The 27,058-nt window shown below is 45.5% G+C and overlaps 1 protein-coding gene across 5 annotated transcripts in view; it reads left to right on the top strand.

The window, feature by feature from the left end:
* Positions 1 to 24,659, top strand: part of SYNE3 (spectrin repeat containing nuclear envelope family member 3) — a 150,911-nt gene extending 126,252 nt beyond the window's left edge. For all 5 annotated transcript variants that reach the window (XM_088464373.1, XM_088464375.1, XM_088464370.1 and 2 more), the window contains 11 exons: positions 269 to 373; positions 3,047 to 3,145; positions 5,544 to 5,639; positions 9,899 to 10,003; positions 10,758 to 10,844; positions 11,228 to 11,323; positions 16,572 to 16,728; positions 18,474 to 18,608; positions 21,128 to 21,283; positions 22,560 to 22,598; positions 24,210 to 24,659. In XM_088464373.1, coding sequence (XP_088320499.1) covers positions 269 to 373; positions 3,047 to 3,145; positions 5,544 to 5,639; positions 9,899 to 10,003; positions 10,758 to 10,844; positions 11,228 to 11,323; positions 16,572 to 16,728; positions 18,474 to 18,608; positions 21,128 to 21,283; positions 22,560 to 22,598; positions 24,210 to 24,404 — 1,270 coding nt within the window. In that variant the 3' untranslated portion in view covers positions 24,405 to 24,659. The remainder of the gene's footprint in view (positions 1 to 268; positions 374 to 3,046; positions 3,146 to 5,543; positions 5,640 to 9,898; positions 10,004 to 10,757; positions 10,845 to 11,227; positions 11,324 to 16,571; positions 16,729 to 18,473; positions 18,609 to 21,127; positions 21,284 to 22,559; positions 22,599 to 24,209) is intronic.
* Positions 24,660 to 27,058: the final 2,399 nt, after the last annotated feature.

The raw sequence follows: 27,058 nt of genomic DNA, 5'->3' as shown, positions 1-27,058 counted from the left end.
GCACGCCTACAAAACGGGGCAAGCTGTCAATCACATTCGACAGCCGTCCCGCAGCTATGCGCTTGCGAGCGGGTCTGAATAAGAAATGTGATGTTGCCCATAGCAACCAAATCAGATTCCAGGTATTATCTTCTGGAAGATGCTAGATAAATGAGAAGTAGAATCTGATTGGTTGCTGTGGGCAACATCACTTCTTAAATAGATTCTCATCTTAGTAAATTTACCCCTTAGTATTTTGTTACATATTCTTTGTTATCGTTATTTGCAGCACTGAGACTGACGGTAATTCATCCACTGACCGAGGACAGACTGACAATAGGAAAATCGATAATAACAGAGCACAAGGATTTGGGGACACTGGGAAACCGGGCAGGTAACCGGCAATGATTGCTTAATAATCCCACGTTTATAAAGGAAGTGAAGAGTCAGTATTACAGCTGCTTCCCGGAGTCACCCATTATATTACTGTAAGAGGTGGAACATTATCAGTGGTCATATAGAAGGAGAAGGGCAGAAGATTTGGAGATTGATGCTAAATATGAGATGGGAAATGCAGGAACCGAATAATTAACAAACATGAAATTTTATTTGCTTTGTTTGATATCAAACGTGGTTAATCGGCAAGTTGCACATAATAATTATGATAAGTGTAAGGTGAATGTAAATTTGAATAGTAATTTAATCTTATATACGTATTGGCAATAGATGTGACTGCACAGCTCAGCGTCAGATAGCTGCTACAAAGCTCAAAGTGTCAGATAGCTGCTACAAAGCTCAAAGTGTCAGATAGCTGCTATAAAGCTCAGCGTCAGATAGCTGCTATAAAGCTCAGCGTCAGATAGCTGCTATAAAGCTCAGCGTCAGATAGCTGCTATAAAGCTCAGCGTCAGATAGCTGCTACAAAGCTCAGCGTCAGATAGCTGCTATAAAGCTCAAAGTGTCAGATAGCTGCTATAAAGCTCAGCGTCAGATAGCTGCTACAAAGCTCAAAGTGTCAGATAGCTGCTACAAAGCTCAGCGTCAGATAGCTGCTATAAAGCTCAAAGTGTCAGATAGCTGCTATAAAGCTCAGCGTCAGATAGCTGCTATAAAGCTCAGCGTCAGATAGCTGCTATAAAGCTCAGCGTCAGATAGCTGCTATAAAGCTCAGCGTCAGATAGCTGCTATAAAGCTCAAAGTGTCAGATAGCTGCTATAAAGCTCAGCGTCAGATAACTGCTACAAAGCTCAGCGTCAGATAGCTGCTACAAAGCTCAGCGTCAGATAGCTGCTACAAAGCTCAGCGTCAGATAGCTGCTATAAAGCTCCGTCAGATAGCTGCTACAAAGCTCAAAGTGTCAGATAGCTGCTACAAAGCTCAAAGTGTCAGATAGCTGCTACAAAGCTCAGCGTCAGATAGCTGCTATAAAGCTCAGCGTCAGATAGCTGCTACAAAGCTCAAAGTGTCAGATAGCTGCTATAAAGCTCAGCGTCAGATAGCTGCTATAAAGCTCAGCGTCAGATAGCTGCTATAAAGCTCAGCGTCAGATAGCTGCTATAAAGCTCAGCGTCAGATAGCTGCTATAAAGCTCAGCGTCAGATAGCTGCTATAAAGCTCAGCGTCAGATAGCTGCTATAAAGCTCAGCGTCAGATAGCTGCTACAAAGCTCAAAGTGTCAGATAGCTGCTACAAAGCTCAGCGTCAGATAGCTGCTATAAAGCTCAAAGTGTCAGATAGCTGCTATAAAGCTCAGCGTCAGATAGCTGCTATAAAGCTCAGCGTCAGATAGCTGCTATAAAGCTCAGCGTCAGATAGCTGCTATAAAGCTCAGCGTCAGATAGCTGCTACAAAGCTCAAAGTGTCAGATAGCTGCTACAAAGCTCAGCGTCAGATAGCTGCTATAAAGCTCAAAGTGTCAGATAGCTGCTATAAAGCTCAGCGTCAGATAGCTGCTACAAAGCTCAAAGTGTCAGATAGCTGCTACAAAGCTCAGCGTCAGATAGCTGCTATAAAGCTCAAAGTGTCAGATAGCTGCTATAAAGCTCAGCGTCAGATAGCTGCTATAAAGCTCAGCGTCAGATAGCTGCTATAAAGCTCAGCGTCAGATAGCTGCTATAAAGCTCAGCGTCAGATAGCTGCTATAAAGCTCAAAGTGTCAGATAGCTGCTATAAAGCTCAGCGTCAGATAACTGCTACAAAGCTCAGCGTCAGATAGCTGCTACAAAGCTCAGCGTCAGATAGCTGCTACAAAGCTCAGCGTCAGATAGCTGCTATAAAGCTCCGTCAGATAGCTGCTACAAAGCTCAAAGTGTCAGATAGCTGCTACAAAGCTCAAAGTGTCAGATAGCTGCTACAAAGCTCAGCGTCAGATAGCTGCTACAAAGCTCAGCGTCAGATAGCTGCTACAAAGCTCAGCGTCAGATAGCTGCTACAAAGCTCAGCGTCAGATAGCTGCTACAAAGCTCAGCGTCAGATAGCTGCTATAAAGCTCAGCGTCAGATAGCTGCTATAAAGCTCAGCGTCAGATAGCTGCTACAAAGCTCAGCGTCAGATAGCTGCTACAAAGCTCAGCGTCAGATAGCTGCTATAAAGCTCAAAGCGTCAGATACCTGCTATAAAGCTCAAAGCGTCAGATAGCTGCTACAAAGCTCAGCGTCAGATAGCTGCTACAAAGCTCAGTGTCAGATAGCTGCTATAAAGCTCAGTGTCAGATAGCTGCTACAAAGCTCAGCGTCAGATAGCTGCTACAAAGCTCAGTGTCAGATAGCTGCTATAAAGCTCAGTGTCAGATAGCTGCTACAAAGCTCAGCGTCAGATAGCTGCTACAAAGCTCAGCGTCAGATAGCTGCTATAAAGCTCAGCGTCAGATAGCTGCTATAAAGCTCAGCGTCAGATAGCTGCTATAAAGCTCAGCGTCAGATAGCTGCTATAAAGCTCAGCGTCAGATAGCTGCTATAAAGCTCAGCGTCAGATAGCTGCTATAAAGCTCAAAGTGTCAGATAGCTGCTACAAAGCTCATATAATATTGACGTTCCATGCGCTAATGCTCATTGATCATTATTCACAGTAGTGGCCGCGAAACGTACAGACTTACTGATACAGGACGATCTGAGACTGGCTCTATCAATACAGCCGCAGGATATGAACAATCTGGGGGCTACATCAGGTCAGTTATGTTACTTATTTTTGTTCGGAATATGTTTTGCGTTATTATTTCCCACTCTTATACAGTACTGTAGGGCAAAGGACTAAAGGTTCATACACACTAGACGATAAATTGAATGATATGGACGATAACGATATCGTTCATAGCGTTCAATATAGTCCAGTGTGTATGAACGATATCGTTAGCGATGCTCGCTCCCGCAGATCGTTAACGATGTCTTTCATCGCCCGAACTTGCAGGACAACCTGACAATATCGTCAGGTGCTGTAAGTTCAGGGTTGGGGCAGGTAACGTCACTGAACGATATCGTTCAGTGTGTATGCACGATGTCCTTTCCGACATTGAGCCAGGTAGTTCAAGGGATAACTCTTAACGATATCGCTCATGGAGCATATCACATATACCCCTTTTACACCAGAGCAAAAACCTGGGTTTTTGCTGGGTCTACCCGGGTCGCAGCTCAGTGTAAAAGGGTCCCTGAAAAATAAACCAGGTCAAGTGACCCAGCAATCCAACCCAGGTAGATACCAGGGTTGGACCCATGATGGACCCAGGTAATGGTGCAGTGTAAACGGTGCAACCCGGGTTATCTGACCTGGATCATGCCTAAAATGAGTTGATTGGTGGTTGTGGAGCATTCACCGCCCACTTTTTATGACCTCACAGGTTTAACAGGGCAGACCTGAGTTCAGTGTGAACAGGGCTGATCTGGGAGTAACCCAGATCGAAGGTGCAGTGTAAATGGGTCTGACCAGGGTTGGAACCATGTCCAAAAACCCAGGTCGGACCTGGGTTTTTGGTGGAAAAGAGGTATAAGTGTATATGAGCCTTTAGTGGTCTATTTACTAAGCCTTGTTTGGAGATAAAATGAACAGAGATAAAGTTCCAACCAACCAGCTCCTAACTGTCATTTTTTCAAACACAGCCTGTGACATGGCAGATAGGAGCTGATTGGCTGAGACTTTATCTCCATTCACTTTATCTCCATCCAAGGCTTAGTAAATAGACCCCTTAAACCCAGGCATTTGTAGCACACATGACACACCGTACAGGTCTCAGTTGCACGCCACAGATATACATACTTAGTGGTCGGGAAACAGGAAGAGGATGCTCCACGTCCCCTCTGATTGTGTTATATAATACACACACAAGCATTCCTTTATAGTGTTCCGCCATGCAGCTAGGATGCTGATTGGTTTTTCGCCCTGGCCATTCACCAGTCACAATGCTGGGATGTCTCCAATAACAGTTTGGTGAATGGCTGGAGCTATCCACCAATCAGAATGCAGCAAGGGGCCGAAGGTAGGATGAGTAATTTGATTGGGTTGCCCCAGAATTCAGGTCTGACTTTTAAAGAGGGAGGAGAATACTGTCCCGGGTATCATTTGTATTGAGATGTAGGGCATTCATATCTAGGAATGATTTTTAATGAGCCTGCAGATTTGCTGCTTGAGTTTTAGAAGGAGGGGTGTTAGAGGTATGATTTGTAATAAGAGAAGGGGGTTTGAATCTGGACTATGGTTTGATTTTTAATGAGGGAGAAAGAGCACAGATCTAGGTGTCATTAGTACTTTATCGTGGAACTCGCACACTGAGCTGAGGCAGATTTTAGATTGCACACTGGTAGCAAAAGGTGAATGACCCTGCTGTAGGGTATGCTAGTGCTTAAACATTATTCATCAACAATAACTCTATTCTTGTCTACTTGAAAAGAGGTTAAGGCCCTCATTCAGAGCCGGACGCTCTGAGCAGAGCGCTCGCTCTGAATGAGGGCCGTCCTCCATAAAAATGGAGCGTCCTCCTGGACGCTCGTATAGCTGTGGGTCACCACCCACAGCACATACGAGCATGCAGGATGATGGTCGCGATGGTCTTGACCATCGCGACCATCGCCAGTGCGACCAGAAGCCTGTGGTCGGGTATTTCGACCACAAGCCCTGGAGTGATTTTGGCTCTATCAGAGCCAAAATCACTCCCACTGACATCACTAGTGATGTCAGTGGGCCGGCTTCTGACGGTAGGCGTTCCCTTGGGAACGCCCCCGTCTGGGAGGCACGCCCACCAAAGGGGGCGTGCTGTCAATCAACATGGACAGCACGCCCCCTTTGAGCAGACACAACGAGCGAAGGAAAGTCCTTCGCTCGTCGCGTCTCGCGCATGCGCACGACGGAGCTCCCTCCGTCGTGCGCATGCTCAGTGCACACCATCGACCCACTTGCGAGCGGACAGCCGCTCACGAGTGGGTCTGAATCAGGCCCTAAGTTCGCCCAGTTGTTTCATTGCTAGCAGATACATTAGAAAGGTGCCCTTACCGTATGACCAACTTATCATTTTCATTGTATTATGAAGGAATATATAGGTTAAAGATACATAACAGTGAATTGCAATCAATATCCAGGTTTACCAGCACTGACAATGAAACAAGATCACCCGGCAGATGGACAATGCCTGATAAGAGTCCAGCAGCAGGAATGGGGATAGATCTGACATCCAGGTTAGTGATATACATTTATCTTGGCTCCTGATGTAATATAATAGAGTCCAGTTAGGACCAAAGAGCTTTAATTTTTATCCACGATTTACCCCATTGGTCTCCACAAGGAGAGGAGCTGGACCTTAGATCAGGGTACAGGATTAGCATAGATAGAGTACAGCACAATGCTATGTACATAGTGGTCACACAGAGACCAGATGTCCCTCTATCCCCAGTAATAAGCTCACAGGTAATACTGTAGCGTAAATCTTTCCAGGGGATGTGTAGATCTCCCATAGTCTGGTACAGAATGTAAACCCAAAGCATTTATATTGCTATTTAAAGCCAGCACTCAGTCCGGTCCTTAAGGCTCAGCTCAGGTATGACTCTAGTTGGGTGAGTAACATAACCAGACCCATTTCCTCTGAGATGGGCTTAAAGAACAGAGCAATGCTGTCTTTTTAGGAACGCAAGCATGGCACCATTTATAACATGGGAGGGTAGGAGCAGGCACGGCACCATTTATAACATGGGAGGGGAGGAGCAGGCACGGCACCATTTATGACATGGGAGGGGAGGAGTAGACATGGCACCATTTATAACATGGGAGGGAAGGAGCAGGCATGGCACCATTTATAACATGGGAGGGGAGGAGCAGGCATGGCACCTTTTATAAAATGGGAGGGGAGGAGCAAGCATGGCACCATTTATAACATGGGAGGGGAGGAGCAAACATGGCACCTTTTATAATGGGGGAGGGGAGGAGCAAGCATGGCACCATTTATAACATGGGAGGGTAGGAGCAGGCACGGCACCATTTAACATGGGAGGGGAGGAGCAGGCATGGCACCATTTATGACATGGGAGGGGAGGAGTAGACATGGCACCATTTATAACATGGGAGGGAAGGAGCAGGCATGGCACCATTTATAACATGGGAGGGGAGGAGCAGGCATGGCACCTTTTATAACATGGGAGGGGAGGAGTAGACATGGCACCTTTTATAATGGGGGAGGGGAGGAGCAAGCATGGCACCTTTTATAATGGGGGAGGGGAGGAGCAAGCATGGCACCATTTATAACATGGGAGGGTAGGAGCAGGCACGGCACCATTTATAACATGGGAGGGGAGGAGCAGGCATGGCACCTTTTATAACATGGGAGGGGAGGAGCAGGCATGGCACCATTTATAACATGGGAGGGGAGGAGTAGACATGGCACCTTTTATAACATGGGAGGGAAGGAGCAGGCATGGCACCATTTATAACATGGGAGGGGAGGAGCAGGCATGGCACCTTTTATAACATGGGAGGGGAGGAGTAGACATGGCACCTTTTATAATGGGGGAGGGGAGGAGCAGGCACGGCACCTTTTATAATGGGGGAGGGGAGGAGCAAGCATGGCACCATTTATAACATGGGAGGGTAGGAGCAGGCATGGCACCATTTAACATGGGAGGGGAGGAGCAGGCATGGCACCATTTATAACATGGGAGGGGAGGAGCAGGCATGGCACCATTTATAACATGGGAGGGGAGGAGTAGACATGGCACCTTTTATAACATGGGAGGGAAGGAGCAGGCATGGCACCATTTATAACATGGGAGGGGAGGAGCAGGCATGGCACCTTTTATAACATGGGAGGGGAGGAGTAGACATGGCACCTTTTATAATGGGGGAGGGGAGGAGCAGGCATGGCACCATTTATGACTAATAGAAAAAAAGTGGAGCGTGCCCACTCAGTGTTATAATTGAGAGGCTGCCACCCCCGTGTTATACCACCATCCTTCTTAGAATAATATAAAAGCAAGCTAAACTATTAGATAGGGTAGCGCCTCTTATCAATCACACATGTTCAAATACCAAATTGTCTCATAACAACAGTGAATCCAACTCATATTACATGATAAAGGTAAAATGTATTATACTAAACATAAAACTGGTAATTGAAGAAAAATCTATATAAATAAATGCACAAAGTGAGAGCAGACTCAGTAATAGCAGCATAAATGTGTATATCTCATATAAATGTGTATATCTCATATAAATGTGTATATCTCATATAAATGTGTATATCTCATATAAATGTGTATATCTCATATAAATGTGTATATCTCATATAAATGCAAATAAAACCCCTTCAGTAATCTACATGCATAATAGGGTCCGTGTCCTATGTCCCAGTGGGTGCGCTGGTGGCAGGGGCCGTCCCCAGTTGGTATAATTAATATAACTGAATCAGGTAAGTGAAATTGTATATTACAAAAACAGCGATTGCTTCCAGAGAGATTGTGTCATTTAAAGCACAGGTTCCAGTGTATCCACCATTAAAGTTCAAACAGACACAATGGTCCGTATTCAATTAGCGCCAATATTATCGCACCCGCAATAATATCGCAGATTTTTTGGTGATATTAGTGCCGCCGATTTTTCATGTAAAAATGGAGATAACTTTTCTCCATTTTAAAAAAGGGGGAAATTGTGCAAAATCCCTAATTTTGTGTTAAAATGTGGGGATTTGTTACAGAACCCCTTGGACAACTCCCCTAATGATACTTCAGCAAAAGAAAATTCAGAAATTATGTACTTTGTCGAAAAATGACAGCTGAAATTTCGGTAAATTTTTTTTTCCTGTTAAAAATTAATTTAATGTATAGGGGCTGGTGTTTCGGAGAGTCATAAAGATGCGCCAAGTGTTTTAAACATCACACGTGGGTGGCGCAGGTGTTTTTTTAGCGTTTTTAAAAAAAACACCTGCGCCAGCCACGTGCGATGTTTAAAATACTTGGCGCATCCTTATGGCCCTCTGAAATACCAGACCCAAGACTTAACGTAGGAATCAGGTAAGTGAAATTGTATATTACAAAAACAGCGATTTGATTTTTTTTTCCCCCCAAAAAATAAAAAATTTGACCAAAATTTCAGCTGCCGTTTTTCATGAAAGTACGCAACTTACTAAATGTTTTTTTTTGCTAAAGTATCATTAGGGGGGGCTGTTCAAAGGGTTCTGTAAGAAATCTCAAAATTTTTACCCAAAAATAGGGATTTTGGGGAAAAAATTTCACCTGCCCTAGACTGGAGAGAAGTTTTCTCCAGTTTTTAGGTCGAAAAACACCCGTTTTTCACCGTCGTTGGTGAAATCGGCCACAAATTGGATGATCGTGACCGATATATCGGACGGCCGATTCGCAAACCAAGGCGAAAACGTCCGATTTTGCCTCTAATTGAATACGGCCCAATGTTGCAATAGTAAATCAGGTCGATGTAACAATCTTGTTATTTGACAGTCACAGTGGAAGTCTTATACCTGCTAAAGCCAGCCTTAGGCACGAAGGTAGCAGGGGTCAGGCAATCCTTCCCGGGTAGCGCTGCTGTAGGTCTTCGGTCTGCACACAATAACCGTCTGCTTCCGATAAAGCCGCATGCCTGCAGCTATTGGGGAGCTATGTAATCCACCTCTCAGCGGCGTACTGTGGGGATTTCCTGCTGCAGGAGGAGAATGGCTTCCGTATATGTCATAGGGTACCCGATAGAACAAGACCGGCTAATAGGCTGGTATGGAAGGTCTCTGGTTGGTGCCATTTATAACGCTGGAGAGGAGGAGCAGGAAAGCGTAGGCCGAATACAGTAAGGTCCTGCTACAGACCTGTGGTCAGGTGCTGATACTTCTGTTCCTTGGGGGTGTTTGGGTCCTGCTGCAGCAAGACCGAATGAATCAATAGTGGAGGGGATGGATGTGGATCTGGGTACACTCAGGGCCTGATTCAGCAAGGCACGCAGTTGCTAATATGCACGCAATCGGCCGAATATTTCGCACTGCACGTGCGCGAACCAGCCGCTGTAACACAGACCCATGGCAGAGTGATTGACTGGAAGTGCCGTTTGTGGGTGGTGATGGGGGGTGGTCGCGCGAATGCAGTCATGCCAGCGTGTTGCAGGGGTGTCCGTAAATTAACCACTGCGATACCATACGCAGCCTGAGGCCTCATAGCGTCCGCTAAAGTTAGCAGTTCCTGAGTGAGGTCTGACCTGCCCTAACTGTGCATATGGGTCCGATGTTACCGAATTATCTTGCTATGTTGGCAAAGTATATGGAGGTGAGTAAGGGGAAATGGGCGTCCTTATATCAGGCTGTGATCAAAATGCGAATGCAAACATTTACATATCAGCAATGATATTAGCAACTGCGTTGCGTGTGTATTAGCAGAATAGCGATCCATAGTGAATTAGGGCCCCTGTGTGATGATATTTAGCATTTTGTTGCTGTTCCCTTTATTTGCAGCACTGAGACTGACGGTAATTCATCCACTGACAGAGGACAGACTGACAATAGGAAAATCGCAAATAACAGAGCACAAGGATTTGGACAAGCTGGGAAAGCGGGCAGGTAACCGGCGATGATTGTTTAGTAATCCACATCTATAAAGGAGGAGAAAATGCTGTGTTACAGCTGCAGTCAGACAGGAGACTCTCTTAGGGCCTGATTCAGAGCCGCTCGAAAGCGGCTGCTCGTTCGTTCCTAGCTATGTTTGCACAACTGCGCATGCGTACGGATCATAATACGCATGCGCGAACCAGTCAGTGCGGCCGAAAATCGTTTGTTCGCTAAATAGCGAATGCCTGCTATTTTGAGTGACAGAAGGAGGCGTATGTGGGTGGTAACAGGGGAAGGTGCTTGAAAACGGGGAGTGGAATTCAGAACGCAGGCGTGCTTAAAGGTCAAAACGGGCGTTGTATGGGTGTGCGTAATTAATACAGCAGCGTCATTGACCACGTCACTGGGTTATTTTATAGTCAGAACTGCTCTCAAGATTGTGGTAGGAAAAACCAACCACAAGAATAGCGAGCAGCTCATACCCTGGTCGATGTACTCGATTAATCTAATAAATAGCGGACATGACGTAGGATGCGAGCGGCCAGGGGGCGTAGTTTCCCAAAAAACGACCGCAAGTTTTGTTCACTCGCTCAGACACAGAGGCGTGAACAGACCGCAAAGAGCGAATGGTTCATTTGAATAGCCACCCCTTTTTTCTGAACGAGCGAGCGCAAATAGCATCCGGCTCTGAATCAGGCCCTTAGTACATAAGGCTTATGTAACACTTCTATTTCATGCTCTAATTCTCCTTTTTGCTTATCAATAGCGCTGACCGTGACACCTATAGACTTACTGATACATGGACGTCCGACTATACAGACCCAGGATACCAACAATCTGGTGGCTTCATCAGGTCAATTATGTCACATATTATTCTGTGATTTCTTTTCTTAAATTATTTTTTTTTTTGTACAACGCTGTATTGTTTGTTAGTGCTATACATTTATTCATTAACAACACTAATTAGTTTACAAAAGACATATATTTGAAAGATGTCGTTCCATGTTATCTTACTTCTCTCTTAGGCCCAGATTTATCAACAGGTGATATTCTTGTTATCACTCGTTACTAATCTCAAATTATGCTCCAACCAATCAGATCCTGTCATTTTTCAAACACATGACAGGAGCTGATTGATTGGTACTTTATCCATTTTCTTTCTCATCAAGGCTTAGTACATATCTCTTTAATACTATGGTCTCAATATATGTTATTGTGGCCTCTGTGCTTACCCAGGTTTACCGTCACTGACCATGGAACGAGATCACCAGGCCGATGGACAACGCCTAATAGGAGTCCAGCAGCAGGAATGGGGATAGATGTGACATCCAGGTTAGTGATATACATTTATCTTGGTTCCTGTTGTAATATAATAGATTTCTGTTAGGACCAAAGAGCTTTATTTTTTCCCATGATTTACCCTATTAAGCTGGCCACACACTAGACCAACTTACATCCAACCAGCCAACTAGTTGATTGGTTGGAATGAAAATCTGGTAACATATGGGAGTAACTGATGATCAGCAATTTGCTCCTAAATGCCAGAAAACAGATGAAAATGACGTCAGACAAGTTTGTTAAATGTTTGATCTAAACTATTTGTTCAAAAAGCAGTTTTGGTTAATTTTCCAGCGTTTGGGAGCAAATTGCTGATTGTCAGTTACTCCCATACGTTACCAGATTTTCATTCCAACCAATCACCTAGTTGGCTGGTTGGACAGATAATCTATAGATGTGTGGCCAGCTTCAGTCTCCACAAGGAGAGGAGCTGGACCTTAGATCAGGGTACAGGATTTATCCCCAGTACTAAAGCTCACAGGTAATACTGTAGTGTAAATCTATTCAGGGGTAAACCCAATGCATTTATATTGCTATATAAAGCCAGCACTCAGAACGATCCTTCAGGCTCCGCTCAGATAGGACACTAGCTGAGTGAGTGACATAACCAGATAAAATAGAAAATAGTTCTGACCATTGAGATTTATCTTCATCTTTTCCAACGATTTACCCCTCTAGGGCCGTATTCAATTTGAGGCGAAAACGGGTTAACGGGATTTTCGCCTGTTTCAAATTATCCCCGTATTCAATTACAAAGACTTGTCGCCGGTGCAAAAAGTCTTTGATAAAAAACGCGGAAACGTTTTCTCCATGTAATACATGGCGAAAAAAGTGCAGAATTGGGTTTAGGGGTGCAGGCTTAAAAAAAAAAAAAAATAGCCTGCATCCTTGGGAGTGTCCCCTAAAAGTAATGTGTGTCAAAAAAATAAAAAAATTAGGACACCCCAAAAAGTGACCTTTAATTTTGGGGTTGAAAAAAAAAAATAGGGGACAAACTTCTAAAATAGCGAAATTGATTCCAGAGGAGTTCCCAAGTATGCGGCAGGTGCATTTTGAAGAATTTTGAAAAAAACATTGTAGGGACTTAAAAATATGCTTGCACCCATTTTCATGTACCCCAAATTTGATGGGCATAGTTATTTTTCCCCAAAAAAATTGCTAAATGCTCTTCTTTATCTGTTCTTCACAGGCGCATTTATGCACCTGCCGCGGCTATATAAAAACCCGACTTCCTTTCAGCAGGCCAAATCGGGGGTACCCATAGTGATCCCCCATGTCAGGACATCTTTATGGGGCTGCCAGGATGATTTCCAGAAAATTGACAGGACTTTTCGCCTGTTCCAGTTTCACCGGGTCCCGTTTTCGCGTCCTTAGAAATTGAATACGGGGATAAGCTGGTACACGCGCGATAATTTTCTGCCTGCAAAACAGGCGAAGGAGGCGAAAAGTCCAGCAGGCGAAAAGTCCGGACTTTTCACCTCAAATTGAATAGGGGCCTTGGGGTCTATGTACTAAGCAGTGTTAGGAGACAGAGTGAAAAGTGATAAGGTACCAGCCAATCAGCTCCTGTCATTTTTCAAACACAGCCTGTGAGATGAGAGTTGGGAGCTGATTGGCTGGTACCTTATCACTTTTCACTCTGTCTCCTAACACTGCTTAGTAACTAGACCTATGTCTCCAACCAGTAGTAGTGTCCAGCAAGGAGATGAGCTAGAGCTTAGGGCAGGGTGCAGGAATGTCCCAAACAAGGTACATCTAAATGCTAGGTAAATAATAATAAGCCCACATGTTTTATTATAGCATAAATCCTTAAAGGGCTCCCATATTCTTGTAATGAATATAAACCCCTGCATTGATAATTAGGCCCATTTCCTCTGAGCAGGGCTTGCAAAATGAAGTTGCGCTGTCTATTTTGGAAAGTACTTTTTAGCTTATTTCAAACACTGGCATCTACCTCAGTTTTATATGGACTTGCACCTGGGACATAACTTCAGAACGAAGCAATTTTATCTTCAGGAACAAAATGCTAAATATTTATTAAAATAATATTTGTCCTGCAAATAGAATGTTTGGTGGTCGCTCACATCAGCTTAATGATACTGGCCAGGTGCTTGTAAAGGGCGGAGTTTACTCTGAACCACAGAAAAAAGGGATTTTCCCTCCAGCACACTGCAGCAATATTAGCAAAAATACTTGAATCCTACATGATAATAGAGAGTCAGAGGTATTAGTTGCATACATTTGCAAATATATGATTAAGCGCCGGGCCAGCGTCAAGGCTTCTCTATACCGGCGTCCCTAACATTAAGGGGTTCACATGTGTGGTGCACGGCACCCCAAAAGAATCCATCCAAGGACCATCCCCAGGGCATCACACGAAAAGGGGAAGAAAGGTGATAGTGATGTGTAAAGGATAGATGTGTAAAGATAATCAATAAGTGTTAATATAATGAGAGAGAATTAAAATTACATAAATAATAAACAAACAAATAGAAAGGTGATAAAAAGTATCTATGTGAATTAAATGGTGATGCCCTGAAAAAGGTCCAGCCAGAGCCACTCCGAGGGCCCCACGCCCAAACGCTCACCCCAAAATAATTACTGCTACATAATAGTAGCACCCACTCTGGGTCACATAATTACAATTGGTGTACTGCATGATAACAGCACATGTATAAGCCGAGAGCTGACTCAACTTGGAGGTACCCCAAAAACCTCCAAATGGCACTATAAGGACCAGCACCTCCTCCCAATGCTGGCTCCCTTCATGCCTCTCAGAACTGCAAATAAAAAGCATGGTGGTCGCTCACATCAGCTATTAATATTTGTCTGTAAATTCCTTTTTAAATACGTCTTCTCATTCAGACATATCCGCAGAAACAACGAATTTCTGCTAACTGCGCATGCTTGGACTGCAATCGGGGGTCTGAGCTTGAGTCCGCACGGTGCATCTGCGGTAGCCAGTCACTCTGTCTGCGTCGCTAAACAAGTAGATGGAGCCTAAGGTGAAATGGGTGCTTCTGAGGGGGATATGGGAGTGGCGTGGGTATGTAGCCCGGCTTCCGTGCATGTGTGAGGCTTTGTGACGCCTGTTTCGGACAGATCTTTTGGCATAACGACAGTGGGCGGGGAGACTCAGACGCACGGATACTCGCACAGACTGGCTGATACTGGCATTAGCATAAACTAGCAGTAAGTAGGCGGCCGCGGGCACATGCAAGAGCAGCTGTGAGTGGGTCTCACTCAAAATCAGGCCTGTCATTATTTTATTTCTAGCTGAAAAGCATCACCTTTTATGACTTGTGTCATTTGCTAAGTGTTAAAGACAAAATGTAACTGCAAATCATTTTCTTCTGTCTCCCCGCTATTGGAGCTAGATAGTCTGGTTGTGCCCAAGAATGTTGGCTCAGTTTGGGATCTATATACTAAGGCTTGGAGTGGACGGAGATAAAGTACCAACCAATCAGCTCCTGTCACTAAAGTGACAGTTGGGAGCTGATTGCTTGGTACTTTATCTTGTCCACTTTAGCTCTCTCCAAGGCTTAGTACATAGACCCCTTTGCCTCCCTCTGGGGTCTAGTTACTAAGCTTTGTGAACAGAGATAAGGTACCAGCCAATCAGCTCCCAACTGCCATTTTTCAAATGCAGCCTGTGGCATGGCAGTTAGGAGCTGATTGGCTGGTACCTTATCACTTTATTTCCAGATATATATAATCACATTAGAGAGGGGCTGTCAGCAAAGGAGACAATTGGGACAGATATAAGCACTTTTTTTACGTAAACAATATTTCAATTTACATTTTTTCTAAGCATTATAAATACTTGTATATATGGTGACTTAAGTGTACATAGTATTTGGGGTTTTTTAATTTTTATTTTAATTTCGGATTCTTTCCAAAAACTAAAGGGAAAATTACTCCCCTCAAAAATAAAAACTAAGCAAACTCCTATCAACATACTTTACTAATTTATGGGGCCCACGCATCTGCAACTGATTGCCATAATTCCCCGTTCTGCCGATGGCTGTCTCAAGGGAATCAAACCTGTTTATTTCCCCGACTCGCTGAACCCGACCAAAAAATCTGCAGGATCGCCGAGACGATGAGTTTTAACATTCTATGGGGTATATTCAATTGGGCGCTAGGTTTTGCGTGGAAAAAACCTCGCACCCCTCGCGGCCAATTTCGGAATCCCGTGGGTATGCGCGCTCCCGGGATTCAATTAAAAAACAGTGGACGCAGGGTTTTCATCACTGACAACCCCGCACCGCGTAAATTGTAAAAAAAAAAAAAGTAACTTACCTGCCAGGGTCCCCGCGGCTCCGGGTGGCCTCCCCTCTCTCTTCTTACTGGAGAGGGGGCTGCTGGGAGTCCCGGGGGCTGATGGGAGGAGCAAGGGCTGCTGGGAGATGTAGTTCTCCCAGCGCCAATTCCGGGGGGCCACACAAGCACTGCGGGGGCACACACACACACACTCATGCACACACACACACACACTCTCACACACACTGACATACTCACCCTGCTGCAGAAGAGCCGGCTACCGAACTCAGGATGAAGAAGAAGATGCAGAAGACAGCGCTGCCAAAAGTAAGTAATTAAGAACTAATCAAGCTAAATGGTTACTTCCAATTGCTTAATTAGTCCTCGGGGGGGGGGGGGGGGGGGGGGGTGCCACGGGGGTGTCAGAGCAAGTCCCAGTGATTTCTCCTGAAATCATCGATTTCAGGAAAAATCACGCTTGCTCAGGAGGTGTGCAAGAAAAAACCTCCCGGCGCGTGTTTTAAAACAAAACACCCACCTAATAGAATAGCAAAAAACCCGCACCTGCAGGAAAAACCTCGCATGTGCGGGTTTTTTGCTTTTCACGCAGCCTATTGAATATGCCCCTATGTTTCCCCAGTACGGTGACAGATCGATGATCATCGATGACCACTGATCGTCTGTATTGGTCACCGATTATCAGATCATTATCGGAGAATAGCAGCGCTTATGTATAGCCCGTTTAATTCAAGTCAAGCTGGCTTGTTTATTAAACAAATTTTTACGGGAAATCTCCTGAAAACGTCCCCTGGATGACGGGGGTTCCGCACGAGAGGAGAAGATATTTGCTGCACTTTCCCTGTTTCCAATCGCAGTAGCAGGTTTCATTCTGAATAGACTTCGGAACTTTTATTATTAATATTTTTAAAGTTTTACCCTACACTATTATCAAGTAACACTGGTTGTATTTGTTTCTCAGTGTCCAAAGTTTTGATGTAGAAAATAATGTGAATGAAGGTGAAGGAAAATCTCCTAATAGTCCGGGTGCATCCAGGAGACATCGGAAATTAGTGTCACTCGCAGAATCAGTGGATATAGGGGATTCTTCCTCTGCACAGACCACAAGGGGGAACAAGGTAAAATGCCACCTATATATGTACAGTCTGTCAGGTAATGCTGGGATTTTTAGTTCCACAAAAATTTGTTGATGGCGAGTTTCCTCTGGGTGCCCCGGTTTCCTCCCGAAGTATAACAGAGGAAAAACTGCACAAGATCAGTAACTGACATAACCGATATATTCTTTTCATAAATGACTCCAATCATCATGTGATGTTATTCTTCAAAGTTGGGCAAGATCTGTTATTTAGACCTCAATTTTTTGTTTTGTGTAAAATATTAGGAAGTCCATAGCCGCAAGCTTAGGTAGCCCGTATTGTGAGTCGATGTTAGCGAAAGCCTGAAGGTGGGTCAGTAGATGGCATTAGGGTGGAATCCAATTGCATGCGGGAAATGTAAAAAAAAAAAAAAAATATCGGCGTGGGGTTTTCTCCCGCAACCAAGGGGTTTTGCTATTCAATTAGGGGACTGAAAATGGGACGCGGTGATCTCTATAGAAATCATTGAGTCTTTTTTCTCTCCCCTCCAGAGCAAGTCTGTTTTTTTTCTAAAATCGTTCATTTTAGGAAAAATCAGCGGGACTTGCTCTGGGACCCCGGTGACCCCCTACCCAGGACTAATTAAGCAATTGGAAGTTTCTAATTAGCTTTAATGGGCCTCCCCATGAAGTGTTCTTGTCCAGACCGCCACATAAGTAGTCATTTGGAACTCGTATGCATGGTCCCATTTCACTTATGCAGGGGTTGTCCAAATACTTTCGTCTACATAGTGTACATCTGTATGAGACTGAGGGCCTGATTCAGACCCGCTTGCGTCGGCCAGTGCGCACACACGAGCCCCGGAGCGAGTGAGAACCACTCGCTCCGGGGCTCACTACAAAACGGGGCGGCTGTCAATGTTGATCGACAGCTCGCCCCGTTTTGTAGGCAGGGAGAGGGAGGTGGCTGGACAAACGGAGGCGTTCCCAAAGGAACGCCTGCCGTTTGTGGGCGGCCCTACTGACATCATTCCTGATGTCAGTAGTGAACTTCCTGCTCTATTAGAGCAGGAAATTTACACGGGCTTTGCGGGAACCAAGACCCTACCACAAGGGTCTCAACGCAAGCCCAGTGGTCGCAATAATCGCGACCATCGCCAGGCCGCTCGCAAAAGCTGTGTGTGGTCACCCACAGCTATGAGAGAGGCCTGGAGGCGGATTTTTTTTTAAATAGTGAGCGCTTCTGAATCAGGCCCTGAGTCTGAATCTGTGCGAAAAGGGCTCCTGTGCGAGCAGCCACAGCTTTTTCTCACGCCGAGTTCCATTATGCTTTATCTGTGACTTTGCGCGCGTGTAAAACCAATTCATCTGCTCTTGACGTCGCAGCCCAGCATCTGTGGTGCCCTGTGAGAATCTGCAATTGGGACTTAGAAGCAAAATGTAAAGAAAAGTACAGTACGCTTCTCCTCTCGGTCCATCTCAGTCGTGCCGGGCGTCCGGAAAGCGAGAACACACCTGTAGGATTTTAGTTGCTATATATTAATAGTAATTACAATGTTATTACTGTGCTCTCGATTTATACTGCTGTAAAGGTTGCGCACCCCTGCGCCTTCTTCCCCTCCTTTACTAGGATAGGCGGTTACAAGGATACGCTGATATAGGCAGATGCCAAGGACATAAAATATTACTCTATTACTGCCCCCAGCCCGTAGTTACGTGTTCTTTTTTATGAGTCTGATAAATGTTCCTCTTTGTGAACTAACATAGAGGTCTGTTGCTTTGATACAGACAGGTGACGATCACATGAAACTTCTGATGGAGTTTGAGCAATGGCTGCAGGCTGAAAACACTAAATTAAACAGGATATGTGCGACTGAAATGTCCAGCAGCGACAGAATACAAACAAGGCAGAGTAAACTGCAGGTACGGGGAACAGCCTTCTGCAAATATAGCGTGAGAGTGTCCGGGTTTAGCAAGTACACAGCCTCAGTAGCTCAGTGATATAATACAGCACAGTCGCTGTCCAAGGTATGGTGGCAGGTAATAATGACCGCTCTGTTTCTGAACCTCAGCAAGACACTGGGCAGATGGGTTAAAGGGAATCTCCTCCGCCGGTTTTTTTTTTTTTTTTCTACAGCAGCGGTCTTCAACCTTGGCCCTCCAGCTGCTGTGGAACTACACACCCCAGCATGCACTGCCACCTTTTTGATATAAAAGCATGCTAAAACTATGGCAGTGCATGCTGGGATGTGTAGTTCCACAGCAGCTGGAGGGCCAAGGTTGAAGACCCCTGCTCTACAGCATGTTGACGGCACCTCTTAGGCATGATAAGCCTGTTATGGTGGCAACTCTACATCCTGAAGCAGGCACCCGGCACTGTAGCAGGCTGGCAGCAGCAAAGAGTAGCCGGGACGCTGTGGGGGAGAGAAGTGGGGAAGGAGAGTGTGAATCTTTTTATTTATTTAAAAGGGGAGATACCCTTTAAAGGGTCACTAGACATTAAATACAAGTTTATATGAAAGTGTTTTGATGTGAAAAGATCACAACCCGTAACAGATCATGATTTGTCTGAAATTGTATTTTTGTTTATGATTATTATTAGTCGTAGTGATTGACAGTTGCGTCACTATTGCAGATAATGGCTCGGAGACAGCAGTAGGATGATGTCACAGTCTTCCGCAATTGCACCTAGTAATCTGAGGAAACGTACAAGCAACAGAAGTTTGCACTAGCCAAAATGTCTCTTCCCGCAAGAGGCCAGAGATCAGTTTTGCCCCTATATTTATAATGGGACTCACAGTTTACGCGAGGCAGAGTTAATTCCACTTCAGATAATGTAATCTTGAGATGCTGGGTTTAGGCGCTTTTTTTTTATTATATGTGTTAGTATTATGTCATTGAAGCTCAGAGTGTGCCTAGGAATGTGCTTTTCAGCCAAAATGTAACACAGGCATAAGATGTATCCCAATTAAAGTATGACCCAGAAACCGACAGGTTTGTACTGGTGCAAAACGTACATGTTTTGGCACAGTATAATTAGCCCTTCTGCACAGCAAGTAATGTCATTACAAATGTGCCCCTCAACCCCTTGTCTTGTTTCATTAATATTGCTCTGTAGCATTAAATCTGTCCTTGCACTGCTCCGAAAAAGTTTGGGCACTGCTGCGGCTACTCTGTGCTTAGCAAGGGAATGCCCATACTATGGGAATAATTCAGACCCGCTCGCGAGCGCTGAGCGCTCGCAAGCGGGTCGATGTTGGCACAGTGCGCATGCGCACGACGGAGGCGGCTCAGTCGTGCGCATGCGCTAGACCCGGATAGCGACGGGCAAGCCGTTGCTATGGGTCTCGCTACAAAGGGGGCGTGTTGTCAATGGTGAGTGACAGCACGCCCCCTTCCCGGGTGTGCCCGGGGAGTGGCTGGCCAGAACGCCTACCGTCTGGGGCCGGCCCCACTGACATCACAAGTGATGTCAGTGGAAGTGCTTTTGGCTCTGATAGAGCCAAAAGCACTCCTGGGCTTGCCATCGCAACCATCTTTTTGGCCGCTCGCATAAGCTGTGGGTGGTCGCTCCAATATTAGGTAGGAGCAACCGGCAACGAGACCCTACCACAAGGGTCTCGTCGGAAGCCCGATGGTCGCGATGGTCTTGACCATCGCGACCATCTTCCTGGCCGCTCGCTATAGCTGTGGGTGGTCACCCACAGCTATACGAGCGGCCAGGAGGCCGCTCTAAAAATTCAGAAGGACGGCCCTGATCCAGAGCGAGAGCTCTGTCATAGCTTCCGGCTCTGAATCAGGGCCTATGTTACAAGTTTTTCACTACTTGTGTAAACATGAGCTCCTCTGCAAACTGCACCATATTTCTTCACAACTTGCACAAGCGCTAATAAAATTCTGCCACAGTGTACAAGTCAAAATTCACCATGGAACCAAAGTTAATTTGAAACCGCACCACGGCCGTTTTGTGATTCCAAAATGACATCTAGTGGATACACGAGAATGCAGCCTATCAATTCAATAGGGACAGTGACATCACTGAGTGTGCAGCCTATCAATTCAATAGGGACAGTGACATCACTGAGTGTGCAGCCTATCAATTCAATAGGGACAGTGACATCACTGAGAATTCAGCCTATACTTTCACTAGGAGCCAGTGACATTACTAAGAATGCAGCCTATCCATTACATAGAAGCCAGTGACATCACTGAGAGTGCAGCCTATCCATTACCTAGAAGTAAGTGACATCACTGAGAGTGCAGCCTATCCATTACCTAGAAGTAAGTGACATCACTGAGAGTGCAGCCTATCCATTACCTAGAAGCCTGTGACATTAATAGTAAATTGCTAAAAATAATCCATATTAATGTGTGTCAGTATAAACAATGATAGACATTTTGTTCATTGACTTTTATTAATGAATTGTGATTACTTTGCCCAGAAATTGCAGTGTCGGGTTCCTCAGGGACAGAAGCTCTTTAAGTCCCTCCTGCTCTGCAGGCCGGCCATGACGGTGACTGAGGATCTCCGATTGGAAGATCTACGATATCGCTGGATGCTTTACAAGTCCAAACTCCATGATTCTGAAAACTATACGGTACGGGGTAAAATAAAAGCAGCTTTTGGTAATGTAAGATGAATGCGAACAACTGGGTGGATGCACCAGCTCCTATAAATGTCCCCCAGAGTGACTGTGTATGTGGTGTCTCGGAATCGGTATGAATTACCGCTGGCCCCCTGGCCGGCGGTTCAAATCCCGACAGTGGCTGGCCAACAGAGGAGGAAATCCCGATCGTCCCCAGGTAAGTATAAACTAACCTATTTTTCCCCCTAACCCTTACCCTCCTTTAGGGTGCCTAACCCTAACCCCCCCCCCCCCCCTGTGCCTAACCCTAATCCCCTCACTAAGTGCCTAAACCTAACCACCCCTTCCCCGCCGCATAATCCTAACTCCCCCGGGGGCTGCTTATCCCTAACCTCCTCCTGAGGGTGCCTAACCCTAACCCCCCCCCCGTGCCTAACCCTAATCCCCTCACTAAGTGCCTAAACCTAACCTCCCCTTCCCTGCCGCATATTCCTAACTCCCCCAGGTGGTGCTTAACCCTAACCTCCTCCTGAGGGTGCCTAACCCTCCCTCCCCCTAGCCTAACCCTAACCTCCCGGGGGGGGTGCCTAACCCTAAATCCCCCCGGGGGCCCTAAACCTAACCCTTGCCACCCCCCACAAGTGGCTGTCCGCTGCGGCACCCAGCATCCGCTCGATCGGAATGCCGGGCGCCGGTCTCCCGGCGTCAGTGAAATGACAGGTATCTACATTTAGACGCCTGTCATTCGTCCCTCGTCGGGATTAAATTGTCTGGAAGCCGGCAGTCGGCATTCCATCCGCAGCTTCCTAAGCGTATACAGGCGTCTGAGTCAGGAAGTAATGTGCCATCCTCCGTTTCCCCTGTATATATTAAACATAAATTTAATAAGTACATTTTAATACAAATATAAAAATGAAGAGCAGAACGGTGAACACTGGTGCGAATGCCCTGACCTGGGGGACTACACGCCTGGACCTGACCATGACACGGGGGCTCTTCTCTGTACACTGCACTTTTCTCAAAAACTCAGACCTGGCGTGGATCTTATTGGTCTCCTGTAGCTCATCCCACACTGCCATCTGTACAGGATAACGCAGTGTCCACCCCAAGTCTTCATACCACCAACTCTATCTGTACGTGATATTAATGCTTTCTTCCTATAAGCAGCAACATCTAGGTGATAACTAGTACATAGAGTCTGTGATTGCATGGTAACATAATGATTGAAGAAATGCATTACAGTACATACAGAATACCTGTTTAACATCAATGTACATTTTCTCTACAGAATCTAGATGTGTTGCAAGAACCCAGAGTAATAAACAAGGTACGTACTGATGTTCTGACAAATAATCATTTCCCTAGAAACCAGCTACATGTCTGAGGCACACGGATGAGGCAGAGATTGTATTGACATCACTGAGAATGCAGCCTATCCATTCACTAGGAACCAGTGACATCACTGACAATGCAGCCTATCCATTCACTAGGAGCCAGTGACATCATTGAGAATGCAACCTATCCATTCACCAGGAACCAGTGACATCACTGAGAATGCAGCCTATCCATTCACTAGGAACCAGTGACATCACTGACAATGCAGCCTATCCATTCACTAGGAACCAGTGACATCACTGACAATGCAGCCTATCCATTCACTAGGAGCCAGTGACATCACTGACAATGCAGCCTATCCATTCACTAGGAACCAGTGACATCACTGACAATGCAGCCTATGCATTCACTAGGAACCAGTGACATCACTGAGAATACAGCCTATCCATTCTCTAGGAACCAGTGACATCACTACGAATGCAGCCTATCCAGTCACTAGGAACCAGTGATGTCACTGAGAGTGCAGCCTATCCATTCACTAGGAACCAGTGACATTACTGAGAATGCAGCCTATGCAGTCACTAGGAAGCAGTGACATCACTAAGAATGCAGCCTATCCAGTCACTAGGATACAGTGACATCACTGAGAATGCAGCCTAGCCATTCACTAGGAAGCAGTGACATCACTGAGAATGCAGCTCATCCATTCATTAGGAGCCAGTGACATCACTGATAATGTAGCCTATCCATTCACTAGGAAGCAGTGACATCACTGAGAATGTAGCCTATAGATTTACTAGGAGCCAGTGACATTACTGAGAATGCAGCTTATCAATTTACTAGGAACCAGTGACATCACTGAGATTGCAGCCTATCCATTCACTAGGATACAGTGACATCACTGATAATGTAGACTATCCATTCACTAGGAGCCAGCGACATCACTGATAATGCAGCCTATCCATTTGCACTGATCCAGTGACATCACTGAGAATGCAGCCTATTTACTAGAAACCAGTGACATCACTGAGATTGCAGCCTATACATTCACTAGGAACCAGTGACATCACTGAGATTGCAGCCGATCCAGTCACTAGGAACCAGTGACATCACTGAGATTGCAGCCTATTCAGTCACTAGGAACCAGTGACATCACTGAGAATGCAGCCTATTCAGTCACTAGGAACCAGTGACATCACTGAGAATGCAGCCTATTTACTAGAAACCAGTGACATCACTGAGAATGCAGCCTATTTACTAGAAACCAGTGACATCACTGAGATTGCAGCCTATCAAGTCACTAGGAACCAGTGACATCACTGAGATTGCAGCCTATCCATTCACTAGGAACCAGTGACATCACTGACAATGCAGCCTATACATGACACTACAATTATACATCGTAACACTAATGATTTTGGACCCTGCTTGTACAGTCCTGAACCCCCTTTTGTTGTACATACTTACAGTTCATACTGATGTGTAAGAAAAGAAAATGCTAGCTGTCAGTAAATATGTATAAAATGTTGATACTGGTGACACTGCGCTGTCACTGTTAGTAGACGTTCTCTATAACTGGAGTCGATGTTGCCTTTTGTTACAGAAATCAGGGGGACTGTGCTCCTTCCTGCACCGCGTCTGCTGTGCCGCTCTGCCGCTACAGCTCTTACTCCTCCTCCTCCTGCTCCTGATGTTCTTACTCCCTCTAGTGCTTGAGTCAAAGAACTGCGCCCTATCCAACAATTTTGCTCGCTCCTTCAACCTAATGCTAAAGTATGAAGGACCCCCACCCACCTAGGGCCATTCCAAGTATCCCAGACATACTGTATTGATTTTATTCTACTATAATATGGCAGCTGTACCTCCATATTGTACATATTATTGTTGGCAGATGCTGACATGACGATTAACCCTTTCACTGCCGTGGGGTGGGGGGGGGTTGACATGGTAGAGAGGTAGTCAAATATTGGAGATGGCGGCCTGAGAGGGTTAATCGCACTCTGTACATATCTTTGATGTATATAAAAGAACCAACAGCCTATTATATATTTTATACATTGTACCAATGCTTTTTTTATATATACATATATTTGTGTATCTTGTTTTTATGTTTTGATATTGACAATCACAGATCTCTGTGGGTACGGGATTATGGAGTAGGTTACATTAAGCTGTCTGCCCCATTCCCACATAGGCAGATATAATGTAACAGTGTAACGCATATAACACACAATGGTGGTGTAATATATTCAGCCTAATGATACAATGATACAGAGCCACAGCTCACGTGACATCACTATAGCCACATGCTGGTCACTGGCTTACCCAAACTCCCGGGAGTTCTATCAGATTATCCTGTCCTGATTGCTGTAATCTCTGTGTCACCACCATAAATGTCAGTATTTTCCTCTCATCTATAGCGTTAGTTGCGATCCTTGCATATTTATCTTCAGCTACACTACAAATCCCAGCATGTTATTCCAGCTGTGTGCAAGAAATTACGGGGATTTGCTTTTAGGTCAGTTACAGCTACAAATCTAGGTCCCAGGTGAGGTAACCTTTGTTCTAGTCATTTCATTGCTTGACAGATGACCAAAGACACACTATACAATTATGGATTAGCAATCAGATATTGCAACTTGAGAATTACCCAAGACCAAGTGCTACGCTATATTATTTTAAACTGTAAAACACAATTTTATGACCAGCAGCAGATCCTAAAGTAGTATTACAGGATATAAGAAGTCATCACACCCGTTCAGACTCTCTCAGCCTTCAGATCTTTAAGTGTTCTCTGAAATCTTTGTTACTAGAGTTTATTCTACTCCCACCTACAGTATACTACCCAGAATAATGCCATGTGACACTTCCCTAATTCCCACCTATACTACCCATTCTAATGGCCTGTCACACTTGCCCTACTCCCACCTATATTGCCCACACTAATACTACCCGCAGTAATGCTCCATCACACTTACCCTCCTCTCACCTGTACTACCCGCAGTAATGCCATCACACTTACCCTCCTCTCACCTGTACTACCCCCAGTAATGCAATTACACTTACCCTACTCTCACCTGTACTACCCGCAGTAATGCTCCATCACACTTACCCTCCTCTCACCTGTACTACCCGCAGTAATGCTCCATCACACTTACCCTACTCCCACCTGTACTACCCGCAGTAATGCTCCATCACACTTACCCTACTCCCACCTGTACTACCCGCAGTAATGCTCCATCACACTTACCCTATACTACCCGCAGTAATGCCATCACACTTACCCTACTCTCACCTGTACTACCCGCAGTAATGCCATCACACTTACCCTACTCTCACCTGTACTACCCGCAGTAATGCTCCATCACACTTACCCTACTCCTACCTGTACTACCCGCAGTAATGCTCCATCACACTTACCCTACTCCCACCTGTACTACCCGCAGTAATGCTCCATCACACGTACCCTACTCCCACCTATACTACCCGCAGTAATGCTCCATCACACTTACCCTCCTCTCACCTGTACTACCCGCAGTAATGCCATCACACTTACCCTACTCCCACCTATACTACCCGCAGTAATGCCATCACACTTACCCTCCTCTCACCTGTACTACCCCCAGTAATGCCATTACACTTACCCTACTCTCACCTGTACTACCCGCAGTAATGCTCCATCACACTTACCCTCCTCTCACCTGTACTACCCGCAGTAATGCTCCATCACACTTACCCTACTCCCACCTGTACTACCCGCAGTAATGCTCCATCACACTTACCCTACTCCCACCTGTACTACCCGCAGTAATGCTCCATCACACTTACCCTACTCCCACCTATACTACCCGCAGTAATGCCATCACACTTACCCTACTCTCACCTGTACTACCCGCAGTAATGCCATCACACTTACCCTACTCTCACCTGTACTACCCGCAGTAATGCTCCATCACACTTACCCTACTCCTACCTGTACTACCCGCAGTAATGCTCCATCACACTTACCCTACTCCCACCTGTACTACCCGCAGTAATGCTCCATCACACTTACCCTACTCCCACCTATACTACCCGCAGTAATGCTCCATCACACTTACCCTCCTCTCACCTGTACTACCCGCAGTAATGCCATCACACTTACCCTACTCCCACCTATACTACCCGCAGTAATGCTCCATCACACTTACCCTCCTCTCACCTATACTACCCGCAGTAATGCCATCTTACAAATGTCCCAATCTGTACTATAAGCCACATTCCCACCTCTAGTCTCAGCTGTACCTTTTTCCTTATATACTGTAAGCTATGACGGGAGCAGGACAGTTTATTCTTTGTTTTCACCCCTGCATTTATTTTGTGTACCTTGTATTTCCCTGTTCTATGTGCATCCTATTCGTCCCAATGTCCGACACTGCGGGCCAATAAGACCTTTGTCTCCCATTGCTTTTA

Source organism: Taudactylus pleione, unplaced genomic scaffold (genome assembly GCF_031769625.1).
Source record: "Taudactylus pleione unplaced genomic scaffold, aTauple2 ptg001661l, whole genome shotgun sequence".
NCBI classification, from domain to species: domain Eukaryota; kingdom Metazoa; phylum Chordata; class Amphibia; order Anura; family Myobatrachidae; genus Taudactylus; species Taudactylus pleione.
The sequence above is the reverse complement of the archived record's forward strand: the minus strand, read 5'-3'. Positions and strand labels throughout refer to the sequence as shown.